The sequence below is a fragment of the Epinephelus lanceolatus genome, chromosome 21, assembly GCF_041903045.1.
Source record: "Epinephelus lanceolatus isolate andai-2023 chromosome 21, ASM4190304v1, whole genome shotgun sequence".
NCBI classification, from domain to species: domain Eukaryota; kingdom Metazoa; phylum Chordata; class Actinopteri; order Perciformes; family Serranidae; genus Epinephelus; species Epinephelus lanceolatus.
Window position 1 is genome coordinate 18019431 of NC_135754.1, and position 13984 is coordinate 18033414.

The 13984-nt window shown below is 41.6% G+C and overlaps 1 protein-coding gene across 2 annotated transcripts in view; it reads left to right on the forward strand.

Annotated features, from left to right (window-relative positions):
- capn15 (calpain 15) overlaps positions 1–8059 on the forward strand; it is a 48040-nt gene extending 39981 nt beyond the window's left edge. For both annotated transcript variants that reach the window (XM_033611623.2, XM_033611622.2), the window contains exons 9-12: positions 134–369; positions 477–646; positions 3115–3293; positions 6099–8059. In XM_033611623.2, coding sequence (XP_033467514.1) covers positions 134–369; positions 477–646; positions 3115–3293; positions 6099–6276 — 763 coding nt within the window. In that variant the 3' untranslated portion in view covers positions 6277–8059. The remainder of the gene's footprint in view (positions 1–133; positions 370–476; positions 647–3114; positions 3294–6098) is intronic.
- Positions 8060–13984: the final 5925 nt, after the last annotated feature.

Sequence of the window (13984 nt, forward strand, 5' to 3'; positions counted from 1 at the left end):
TGGTCCACTCAGGAGCGGCTGCTGAGTAAAGTGTACACCAGTCCGTTACAATATACACTACTTACCTTTATACTTAGCTCCTCCTCCGCCTTCTCACTGCTGCTTTGCATTAACTCATTCATCCCCTCCCCAGGCGCTCGGACACAGCCGACAGCCACCTACTGGACCTGTGCATCATGGTGTTTCGTGCCTCCTTCGGCAGTGGCAACAAGCTGACTCTCGGCCGCCTGTTGGCCCACAGCAAGCGGGCGGTGAAGAAGTTTGTTGGCTGTGATGTCATGCTGGAACCGGGGGAGTATGCTGTGGTCTGCTGCGCCTTCAACCATTGGCAGATGAATGTCAGCGGGACGGGAGGTCCACCCACACCCAGTAGGTGTACACAAACAGTATGCTCAAGCAACACTTTTGTTGCTTATGAATATTTGCCGAGTTCATCCCATAATAACCCATAACCCTGTTGTATTTCTGTCCTGCAGTCTCCAGTCCTACCAGCGGAGCAGCACGGAGGCCCAGCCAAGACTTCCCCGGCTACATCCTCGCCATCTACAGCTCCAGACAGGTGATGGTGGAGCAGGTGGAGGCGACGGCCACCACGCTGGCAGACGCCATCATCCTCCTCACAGAAAACAAAGGGGAAAGACACGAGGTGAGACACATGTACACACACACACACACGCCTGAGAACAAGAGAATAAGCACACGTCTCTGCGCGCTGTCTCTGTCTCACACCTACACACACAGACGGTGTTTGAGTATAATGCTTGTGAAGCCGCAGAACGCTTGCAACTCCGTAAGCCACTTTGAGATAGCACTTCAGATTTCCGTAGCAGAGCCCTGAATCCTATTCTGCCTTTACACATGTGAGTGTGTGCGCATTATCTTTCCCACACACACGCACGCATGCACACATGCACACACGCAGCCGCTCACACCCAAGGAAGCAAATTATTCTGGCTCTCCTGAACAGCGCTTTCCTGAAAGTGCTGTCACATCGGCTGGTATTTTAGAGGAGCTTTTTAAACACTTGAGATCATCTTTGTTAAATCATTCAGCTCTTCAGCTCTCCAGGAATTCACCGCTCACAGTAGGTGGGCCGAGCACTAGGGAGTGCGCGGCAGCCACTACACGCGCACAAGTGTTTTAACAATAGGGTGAAAAATAAAGACATTTTGAGGGTGGGTATTAATAAGTAATTTGAGCTGTCCAGAGTTGTGAGACAAGAGATTTGTATTGTGTGTTGCTGGCGGATATATTTTAGGTGCAGTGTGGGATTACTGGATGCTGTTACTGGGCCATTGGACAGCAGCTAAAGCAGTTTGGCTGCACTTGTATTCTCTGTGTGTACAATTACAGGCCCCAGAAGAGAGATCAGCAGCCGCTGCTTGAGAGATGACAGTCATCTTGCCAATTCCTTTATTTTTGTTGTAGACTGAAAATATTTGGGTTTGACATCAAAAGATGAATATGGGACAAGAGATCAACATTTCAGCTTTCATTTCCAGGTATTTACATCTGGATCTGATACACAACTTAGAAGATAGCACCTTTTGTTTGAACCCACCCATTTTTCATGAGAGCAAAAGTATTGGAACATGTGACTGACAGGTGTGTTTTGTTGCCCAGGTGTCTCCCAATTACATTGATTATTCAAACAATAAATAGCACTGAATGTCTGAGCTCAGTTTCAGATTGGGTACGATAGGTTTTGCCTGTGCAGACTGCATTTAGAGGTGGAACCAACATGAAAACCAGAGAGCTGTCTATGGGTGAAAAAGAAGCAATTGTGAATCTGAGAGAAGATGGACAATCAATCAGAGCCATTGCACAAACATTGGCCATAGCCAGTACAACCATTTGGAATGTCCTGAAGAAGAAAGAAACCACTGGTGTACTAAGCAACAGACATCGAACAGGTAGACCCAAACATACAAGCTCATCTGTGAAACACGGTGGAGGTAATGTCATGGCTTGGGCTTGCATGGCTTCTTCTGGGACGGGCTCTTTCATCTTCATTGATGATGTAACACATGATGGCAGCAGCAAAATCAACTCAGAAGTCTACAGAAACATTTTGTCTGCTAATTTAAAGAAAGATGCAACCAAACTGATTGGGAGATCCTTCATCATGCAGCAAGATAACGACCCAAAACACACTGCCAAAACAACAAAGGAGTTCATCAGGGGCAAGAAGTGGAAGGTTTTAGACTGGCCAAGTCAGTCTCCAGACTTGAACCCAATAGAGCATGCATTTTACCTGCTGAAGAGGAGACTGAAGGGAGTAACCCCCCAAAACAAACAACAACTGAAAGAGGCTGCGGTGAAAGCCTGGAAAAGCATCACAAAAGAAGAATGCAAAAGTTTGGTGATGTCAGTGGGTCACAGGCTTGATGCAGTTATTGAAAGCAAAGGATTTGCAACTAAATATTAAGTCTCATTCACTTTAATCTATTTTAAGTTTATATGTTTCAATACTTTTGCTCACCTAAAAATTTTGTGTTCCATTACAAATGCTGTCTTCTAAGTTGTGTATCAGATCCAGATGTAAATACCTGGAAATAAAAGCTGAAATGTTGATCTCTTGTCTCATATTCATCTTTTGATGTCAAACCCAAATGTTTTCAGTCTACAACAAAAGTAAACGAATTGGACTCACTGTTCCAATACTTTTGGAGGGCACTGTATAATCTTTATCTTTATATACATGCCTCTTCTGGAATAACTTTGCTTCAGAAACACAGTGTGCAGTTCATTTTCAGATCACATAATTTTAGACATCACATTTGTTTTTCACTTGTCCGATTCAACGACTGCTTGAGGCCTTTTACTTGTCCTGGGCAAATGTTAATGTTGAGCTCTGCAAACACTTTGGTGGACACACAACACTACTAGGTAGAGTGCTCTCAGTGCGCTGTGACTACTTTAGTTAATTTAGCCGTATCATGCAGATTTGTTTTCCCCCATAAACTAATGGAATGGTTGAAGAGTTTGTAGAAGTAATGAAGATTGTCTTTCTACAGTCCTAGAAATGAAGCAGTCTTTCTTTGGACAGAAGCCAACAAATATGTTGTATTATTTCCTACTCACATTTTTGTGTGTTTCCATGTGTGCTCTCAGGGTCGCGAGGGCATGACATGCTACTACCTGACACATGGCTGGGCGGGGCTTATAGTGGTGGTGGAAAACCGCCACCCCAAATACTACCTCCACGTCTCCTGCGACTGCACTGACAGCTTCAATGTGGTGTCCACGCGCGGCAGCCTCAAGACCATCGACAGCGTCCCACCTTTGCACAGGTACACACACACACACACACACACACTTATCACTCTTTTCCTCGCATACACACAACTCTGAAAGTCATTTTTTATCAAGCTACGTTTCACCTTGGAAGAGCCTGAATGGATTGCAAGTGAGGAGATTAAATGCTTTGGGAACATTTGGTACAGGTGCAGCAAACATCCACCCATTTAGACGATTATATCCGTACCCACATACACACTTATATAAACGGCAGCGTTCCCAGAGGATTAGCGCTCCGTATTTCTTAATAATCTACCTTTGGCTGGTCTCAGCACAGTTATAGCTGCCTTTGTTTTCTGTTGGTCCCAGTTGTTCCTCTGCCCATTAAAGCCAAAGATTTAAAGTGCTGAAAAATATTGTGCACTCGTACACACCTGTGAGTTGCAGCACAGTGAAGCCGTTCACACATCATTAGGTTTATCTGAATTTAGGTTCTTTGGACATCTACTGTACGAATGTTTCAGTCGCACAGACGCATTACAGCGAACATTAATGTAAATTTACGACCTTATCACCTCGAAGTTATGTCCCACTTAATGGGAAACTGTAAAAAGTCACCATGCATGAGGACCATGTCTTTTAATGCCGTTTTTTCTCATCTAACAAGAACATTATGTCACTTTACTTGATAAAAACACTCTGCTGCAATATCACAGTCTTATTTTCCGACGTTCTTACTCACTTGCTATTATACAACCAGTTCAGAGGCGACAGCATTTAGCAGCCAGGTAATCATATTCAGGACTCTCACTGGAGTGTACTCAGATATGGTTAAGACTGGGTAAGTGTGAATAACACTCAAGCCTTGTGTTACTTCATCTTGTTCTCAAAGTAGACTGAATCAGAAAAACAAGCTACAATAGAGTGCTGAATAAGCAGCTTGTCTTCCTACTATCATATATTTAACTTTGCTGACTAGCTAATAAACAGTTCCAAGATCAGCGCCATATTTAGGGACTGTGCAAAAATTATTAGCCAGAAAAAATATTTTTGTTTGAAGGAGGGAAGTTTGACTTTTTGGGGAGAGCAGGGATGAGTCATCTAATTTTTTTATAATCTCATCCCTTTTTTTATTAAAAGGTTAATTGAAAGCAGACAACCAATTACAAAAATACATTACAGTATTATGAGTTCACAGCAGTTGAACAGCATGACCTTACACCTTCTATCCTCAGTATCCTTTTTTAAACAGTGTGTATCCTATAAAGTTTTCTTAAGCTATTGTACATTGTAAAAAAAAAAAAAAAAAAGATGTGTAACAGAGGTATACATTAATGAACTGGGACATTCCAGTACATTATTTTTAAGTTGCTTACAATGGTTAGAGGACCAGGCATCCTTTAGGGGATCTATTAATTTGTCAACACCAAAATATGTGGTTCCTCCCTCGTGCAATTTATTGTTGAAAAGGTTAGATAAATCAAAAAGATCTAAACTGATTCATATTTTTATCAAAGAAATGGAATCCAGAGTGGGGTAAGGATATTTGTGTGCTTCAGTCCATCAGCAGTCACAGACCTGTCGCGTGTTCCTCCTTCACTCTTTAGATAACTGTAATAGTGTTTTTTTAATTCAGCTGCACTTTATTTGGAATCTGAGAGTGTCTGGTTTTGCACCATTCTGTTCTGGGTATTGCAGTTTTTGAAGATTAGGGAAGTGTCTGAAGAAAATATTAATTACGTTGAGAAAGGGCCTTGCTTTTTAGATAAAACGAAACACAGGATATATGGTTTGTTTATAGAAGCAAATAAGAGACATAGGTATTTGAATTTTAACGACCACTGAGTACTTAATGTGAACATATATAAACACCTCTGAATTTATTGCATTTAAATATTTTACTTGTGTTTTATTTGCAATTTCAGCAGCTTAATTTGAATATATTTTGAATATATATGTTTTGGAAATTTAAAAAATTCAGTTTGTTCAAAATTTTATCAGTCAAAGTCAAATCCAGAAATTCAAGTTGAAGAATTTCAAATAGCAATGTCTGGGCTGCCCAGGACAGGATAGGCAGTTGAGTCTGAATGCAATTTAACCAGTCTCTGGCGTATCAGAGCACGATCTGTCAGTCCTGTGAACTGATGCAGCTTGAAAACTGAAACCCAAATTACCAGGGAGAACGATAGGACTCCGATAAGTTGTCTGGTTTGCGCTCTTTACGTGTGATTGATTGCCCCGGGTAGCCTGGGTGTTGCTGTTTGAAACTCTGAGAGTTAAATTTTTATGGAATTGAAGTTTTTAACACTAAAAAAAGATATTAAAATTCAGCTTTTAAAATTGCAAATCAAGAAATTTTACATTTCAATTTCAAATAGCTGAATTTAAATTTTAAATTTTAAAATGGAAAAAAAAACAATTTAATGAACTCAGTGGTGTTTAAATTTCAATATTAATTATTAAGAGGATGAGAAAATTCAAATACTGATGTCTCTTAAAAAATAGTAAATCCCTGTGCACAGCGGCGCAGTGCTTCTTCTAGGTGCCAGCTGGTGCAGGATAAATCACAGTCAAGAGTTCAAAAACTTCCAGCGCACACTAGAATGTCAGGATTGACACAAAGTTTATTCAAAAATGTTTAACAACAAAAGGAGCGAACGATATATTCGACGATGATATTCTAGTGTGCGCTGGAAGTTTTTGAACTCTTGACTGATGTCTCTTCTTTGCTTCCAGAGATGAGGTTGTATGATTACCTAATGTTCACCCCCCCTCCTCACCGTACACAATGCACAGCAGAAATAAAACAGTATTTGTATTGAGTATGGTGCCCTAATGCTCTCTGTCTCCCCCTGCAGGCAGGTGCTGGTGGTGCTTTCACAGCTGGAAGGAAACGCCGGCTTCTCCATCACCCACCGCCTGGCTCACCGCAAAGCAGCCCAGGCCTCCCTGGGAGACTGGACCCCCACCAAGGCCACCCACAGCCCCCAGCTCACTCCGGACATTGATGGCCTACACCGGCCCCGGCCGCTATGACCACCGCCCACTATCTCACCCACACACACTGACTATGATCCGATGTACTGTCAGACCACTGGAAAACCAGGCAACGGAGGGCGAGTGGTGTGCGCAGCCCTGAAACTTAGAGAAAGATGTGTATTTGTGTGTCTCGTTGGATGAACACACACCTGAATGTAAAGCATAAATGGCGCAGCATGTACGTGCTGCTCTCCTAATGCTCCATAAATGCTTTCATCCAGCCCACACGCGCTCTTTCCCTTGCCAAGTGGATGTGCCATTACAGGATGAAATGAGGGAAGCAGGTCACACGGAGTGACCTGGGCTTACTCACGAAAACATTTGTTTCACCCAGGCACCAACAGGATCCAGTTCAGACTACTTAAAAATACTCTGGAGGTTTTTTTGGTACGAGCGCTGTAACGCGGAACGGATGTCATCCCCGAGCTTCATATGCTTGGAAGACGACCCTGCTTTCCTCACAGAAGCCAGGGTGGAGTGCCGTAACTACTGAGCCATTTGCCGGCCCACAAACTATGAGCCAATCACCCGCAGCAATCAGACACTTACCCCCTATTTCGTCCACAAGGACAGCTTACAAAGCAGGAGACGTCACGGGGAGTTAATCTCGCCCAGCCCTCGGTACGGTACTTAATGAGCCAAACCCATATTCTAATTTTACTTACAGTCATACATGTTTTTTTTTTATTTGAGACAACACACGTCAGTCTTACTTGTTTTATATATGGCCCTCGGTGCCGCCTTGTCCATATTTGTGTTTTCGAGGTCATAAAAAAAGCCATCATTCATCCAGTACTGTCTGTCCCCATTCTCCATCATCGCTGCAGTGCTGTCTAGCGCTCTCTCTAGCTCAGGACCAAACCCATGATTTGTAGAGTAAAGCTGGAGTCAAACAAAACCTCAAGCTCATGTTGTGGCAGGTGTAGGGTGCCCAGCTGTGGTGTGGAGAGGTTTTAAACTGACACATAATAGAATTCCCTCCCTTGTGCTTCAATAGACTAACATGCAATTTTGGCTTTTTCCCTGCAAAGAAACAACCACCTTTTTTTTTTTTTTTTTCCTTCCTTCCTCTTACTTACTTTAATTCATTTTCACTCAGCCCTCAGTTCAGGGTCTAAACGCTGGAGGCGAGTCATTACATGACCGGCTTTGTACTTTACCTCTCGGGCACGCTGGCTTCGCTCATCCAGTTCAGCCGTCAGTTTATATCCTCACACATAAATTCACACTTGAGGAGCAAGTCTCCTCTCTAGACGTTTATCTTCAGTGAATTAATGCTGCGTCTTGCACTCTTGGATTGTGACACCCCCAGAATTTGTGTCTGATCTTTTTGTTGGTACTGAAGGTCAGTGAGTATTTTTCTTTTTCTCACACTGCAACAGTTTGCCAGTATTTTTGATTTACACTTTAGTGCATTTAGGGAGTACCAGAGGAGCTACTTGCTGTTTGAACAGTCAGTTTGCCATAGGGGAGCTCTTACGACGAGCTGCCGAGTTTACTTTGGGAGGTCAGGGACCATTATTGTTTGCTTGGGTGCAGCGCGAGCATCTGGGCCACCCTCCCACAAGAATACACCGACCGCACATTAGCGACAGCACAGAGTCCTCGTGTAATAACAAATTACCATTTTGTCAGACTGCGTGCACACATAACAAGAGAGAGAAGGGGCCCCTGAGACATGTTGTGACACAGAAAATAGTTTTAGTTCCCTCACAGTTTTTTCGGCTGCATCATTTCAAAGCAAGGGCTGCCTACAGCTGTTGTACGCAGGTCTTCTTCCAGGACCCAACCCGCTTGTTTGTTCCAATTTCTCCAGTGTCAAAGCCATTACTCCTGCTCCACTAAGGAACCTTTTAGTCCTCACCATGGCAACATGGATGTTTTATCAGTGAGAGGGGAAAGACTGACGCGGTACTATAGTAACAGGGTGGAGAGGGAGTCTTTTTTTTTAAAGTCATAGTTGATGTCTTACTGTTGTGTAGTGAAATGGGGGAAACTTGAAAGCTGATAAGCAAAATTGCCAGAGCTGATTGTCTTTTATGTCAAGATCATTTTAAGTCTAAACATTGATGTTCCCACATGAGATGATCAGGATTTAAAGGTGCAGTGTGCAGGATTTGGGGGGATATATTGGCACAACTGGGGTATAATATAAGTATATTTCCTTTAGTGTATAATCACCTGAAAATAAGAATCGTGTTTACGTTACTTTAGAATAAGCTGTTTATATCTACATGTACAACCGTGTACAGTAACCCAGAACAAACAAACCAAACACTGGTTCTAGATAGGGCTATTTACATTTTTGTAGCCACAGTAGTTAGCAGCCCCCCATGACAAGCCCAGTATTGTTGGAAAAACACGGATTTTTAACATGAAACCGTTTTATTCCGTGTTTTTACCGGTTTAAATGACAGAGTCTGTTTGTTTTGGAGAGAAAGAGACCTCGGTGGGAAATTTGGATCCTGATAAAAACCTCTTGAACATCCAGATCTTAAGTTATCAGAGAAAAAAGGTGAGCACACATTAGCAGGTGCTGGGCTAGCGGCCTGTCTCCGACGAACCAAACGGCGTAGGAGAAACACTGATTTGTAACATGAAACATGCTTTTTCAGTGTCTTTACCAGTTTAAATCAACTGGTCGGTTTGTTTTAGAGAGGAGAAGACCTCTGGTGATAAACACCTCCTAAACAATAAACACAATGAACAAGGAATCCTAACCGGGAGAAGTTTCATCTGGGCTAGCGGCCCATCTCGATGAGCCAAAGAGCTTAGGATGAACACTGATTTGTAATATTTTATGGTTGTATTCAGTGTTTTTACCTATTTTAATCACCTGATCAATTAGCTTTGGAGAGGAAGAGACCTCATCAGATAATTGGGCTCCCAGTCAAAACCTGAAGATTGAACACTGAAGGAATTCTAACCAGGAGAAGTTTCAGCTGGGCTAGCAGCCCGTCTCCAATGAGCCAAATAGCATAGGAGAAACACTTGATTTGTAACATGAAACACCTTTTTTCTGTGTTTTTACTGGTTTAAATCAACTGGTGCTTTGTTTTAGAGAGGAGAAGGCCTCCGTGGATAATTCAGCTCCTGGTCATAAAACCTCCTAACAACAAACACTAAAGGAATCCTAACGAGCCAAAGAGCTTAGAATAAACACTGATTTGTAATATTTTAATCACCTGGTTACTAATTTTGGAGAGGAAAAGACCTCTTCAGATAATCCGGCTCCCAGTCAAAACCTGAACAATGAACACTGAAGGAATCCTAACCAGGAGAAGCTTCAGCTGGACTAGCGGCCCATCTCCGACGAGCCAGAGAACTTAGAATAAACAATCATCTGATCAAGTATTTTGGAGAGAAAAAGAGCTCTTCAAATAATTTGGCTCCCAGCAAAAACTTAAACAGTGAACACTGAAGGAATTCTAACCTGGAGACGTTTCGGCTGGCTGCAACCCTCACTGCTAGATGCCACTAAATCCCTCTAAATCTTACACACTGCTCCTTTAAGCACAGTGACCTTGAGTTTAAAAAGTGCTGCATCATCTCTGGAGCCTCGTCCCTCTTTGTTGTTGGTAGCATTGATGGTAAATGGCAGCACTGTGCACCATATGCTTTGCAGTCTTACTCACTCTGCACAACCACGTCCAGCAGACTGTACTTCATGACATGTTCGGGACAGCGTGTAAGAAAAACTACCACAGCAGTGTGACGTTACTGTGACGAAACCTGAAGCTGAGGTAGCTGTAAATATGTTCTCCAAAGAAACATAATGTGTAATGACCACTTTCAGATGTCTGTCTGCCCTGTGTGAGCGTGTGCGTGGTCTTTTTAATTTATTTGTATAAGTGACTTGCAGGCCTGTTGTCAAAAGAATATTGCTGAATACTGGACTGATGAATGACAGATATAGGAATGTGATAATTTTATGGCTTCAGTTTGAGCCCAGAGGGATTCGCTTGAAGAGAAATGAACCTGCACTGAAACACCTGCAATGACAAGGCACCTCAAAATTCAGTGTCACCGCTGGATCACTTTACATTTACATGAGATTTTTTTCTGTTTTATACTTTGTTTTTTTGTGTCATAATTGTCATTGTTGGCTCTTGCTGGTGTCCTATGAACCTACTCCTCTTCTGTGAAGTTGTGGTGGTGAACTCTTCTGTGCGTCAGGGGCGCCCCCTGCTGCTGACGAGGCTGCATCCAGAGAAAAAGCTGGTCATTTACAGACCGGCCGACACAACGCCTTGTCCTCTTCCTCTCCTTTGTCTGGTTCCCTCCTTGTAAATTGTACAGACTGCAAACTTAAGCCACACAAAAGATAAGAAAACAGAAAAAAAATCAACTGACCCTTTTAAACTTGTAAAGAAAAAATGATTAAAGTATGATAGTAGAAACAAAAAAATGAACCTAATGCTGAAAATAATGGAACTCTGATGAATGTGATATATATTTTATTGATCTTTTCTGGGAGGGGAATATGAGTATATGTGTACAAACTTATGTATGTTTAATTTTCAATCTCAGGTTCCGATGGACCAAATAAATTTTTTTAAATTAAAGCAACATTTGTCCTTATTGCGAACGCAATGTTTTCCCACATACAAAGTTAAGTTACTATATTAATAAGCAGAGGTGGGACCAAGTCAGTGTTTTATGAGCTTAAAATAAATCATAAAAATAATGCTGACATCACACTTTCATAGCATATAGCACCATAATCAGCACCACAATTAGCTCTCTATGTTATCAGCCTCAACTTCGTGTTTTTCGTGCAACTTAAAACGCCTAATAAAGTTGGAAGTTGCAAATCCATCTGTAATTTTTGACCTGCACATCTTGCATACTGCAATTAATTTTTTTAATGAACACTTTAATGAAAACTTGTTCTTAGAAATGTAACATTGTTCATGCTTTCATGGTTTTTCCTGCAGCCTTACTGGATGCTGCTGGATCAGTCCAAACAAAGTGGATCTGGAGAATTGCATGATGACTTGTTGGGAATGACGTTAATGTTAGTCATGGTTGGATCACTGCACAGGCCCAGTGGCTTTCACCTGTAATTTCAGTCAAACTAAATCATAGGGACCAGGAGGAGACTCAAAATGACTTCAAGGAGATACAAAAAAAATTATAGCTGCTGTGCAGCGATGGGTCGGGTCCGGCATTTTTAGGCAATTCTGAGCAACAAGCAGAAGAATTGGAAGACATTTAGGAATTTAGCAACACAATCTGCGTTTTGCATCAGCTGAGGCTTGAACTCTCAACCTCTGAGACTAATAATCAATTTCTATCTCACTGAGCTAATTAGTCAGTGACAATTCATGTGTAGCTTCACAAATTGACTAAGCCAGACGTGCAGCTTTAGCAGCCGTCCATGCATGGAAAAGCAGATTTCAAACCACCAAAAATTCAGTTATCGAAACAAAAATCTGAAAATATACATATTGCATCTAGACAGCATGGAGATGTTGGTAATTTGTTTGTAACAATGATTGATTTGCTCCATAAGTGAAAAACTGATGTTTAAAATTGACATTTTTACATTGACTCCAATTGTTCACATTAGAGCAAAATTCAAAATGCTGTCAAAAATTCAGTTTTTGAGATAAAATTCTGAAATTTGCCACACATCATCTACCATGACTCTAGAATTTTGTCATATTTTTTCATGAGCACTGAAGATTTATTTAGCAAGAATTTGCATGTATATGTTTACAGTACTGTTTACAGTCAAACATTTTGATGCACTGTAGGCTCAATTTTTGATAAATCAAAAATCTGAGAAATGTAGTTTTTGTAAGACAGTCTGAAGATGCTCTGTAGCAAGTTTGGTGTCAATTGAGCAAAAACTGTGGGAGGAGATAGGTTTAAGAAGTTTTACAGTTTTTGAAAAAACAGAGTGATGAACTTAATAATTTTTAATAGGTTTAAATGTACAAAAGTTTCTTCAGTATTGGGGCTACAGTTTGATGAACGTTGTGAAGTTGTAGCACGTATAGTTGATTTGTTATGAATTTTCAAAATTTTGAACTTTAGACGCTTGCTGTAGCGCCACCATCAGTACTATTGGCTTGAGTTTACAGCTGAGGATATCTGGCATGAGACTGGACCTTTGTGCAAAGTTTGGTGGGTTTTCACCCATGGGAAGTATGATTTCCTCGGAAGAAGAAAGAAGAAAGAAGAAGAATACCTAGGATTACAATAGTGTCCTGGCAGCTTAGCTGCCCAGACCCTAAAAAACACAAAACGACCAACAAAGACCCCAGATTACGTAAAACTTCAGTTAATAGCCCGGGCTATTATTTGCTTAAATCACGGAATTCAACAGGCATATATTTGGGACAGGCCTTTAATTCCTTCCACACAAAACTGTTGCTCACCAAAGATCGGGAAATATGATCAAATTGTTTATTTAAACCATGTGAGGGGAAGTGACGGACTGAGGAATCAAGTCTCTTTAATACATGCAGCATGGACAGACTTTTATACCAAACCAAAGCTCTGATGACCCCAGGTTGCACCCACCAGCTGCACTCATAAAGGACAGTGCTCCCCCTAAAAAACGGTTTAGCAAAACAGGAAACTTACTCCCTAAGAAATGAAAGGTCATGACCTAAGGTGTAGAGAATTGCCTCCCAAAGGTTCCTGACTAATTCCCACAACCAGTATGATTACTTGCAAAAAAATCAGGCTTCAGTTTATGTATCAATTATGAATCATTTATTCGATTTAGCTCTAACGTCTAAAGAGCTATTACAAAAAAGAATTAACTGCTTTGCAAGCAGACCAGGCCTCTATTTGAGACAGGCCTTTATTTGTCAAAATGTGGAGCCACGCCGGGCTGGTTCAAGGGACTGGGCGTTTAGTTGAAGTTTTACGGTCTGTTGCAACCAGGAGGAGACACGAAAGGACTACAGAGCATCACAAAATGACCCAAAAAACACCCTATAGTATCTAAATACAACACAAAATTATCTCAGTGAGACCCAAATGACCACCAGCGGACACAAAATGACTATGAAGAGACAAAAAACCCACAAAAAGATGCATAGCAACTAAAAGTGGAGTCTGAGGTCATCCAATTTGTGGCTCGAGTCTGACTCAAGTCCAAGTCAAGTGACGCAAATCCACACCTCTGGTAGTGCATAACAAAGAGGAATTCATAGGCAATCTACAGAAATCAGTTTGGATTTTTTTCCCATTCAGGCTTTTGTTTTTGATAAATAATAGGAGGAAATCAAAGCTTTCAAGCTGCAAATATTTAAGTGGAAAAAAAGTCTGATGAAAGGATAATGTATTTACATATCAAAAATGTTTCCCACTTATATGTACACTTGTTTACCACACTACTATTGATCCCAGAAACCCACTCTCTGATGTGTTTGTTATCGCTGGTTCCTCTTTGCTCTTCATTTCCTGCCCTGTGAAGTGTCTCCTCTCATCTCTGAACTCTCCAGCAGACTGAGAGTGTTTTCGCAGGATGTTTTGGGGTGGAATATATTTCTGTGGTATCTTGTGTTGATGTGTGTGTGCTGTTTGAGTCTCCACCTCTTCTCCCAAACAGCCCCCTCTTCTTTTGGCCCCCATCTTTCTCTGAGGTAAACCCATCTCCACCCCCCCCACCCCCCACCCCACCACCCCCCCAGCAGCTCCACCAACCTACCCCTCTCAGTCTCAGATGCCAGGAGCACACGATATT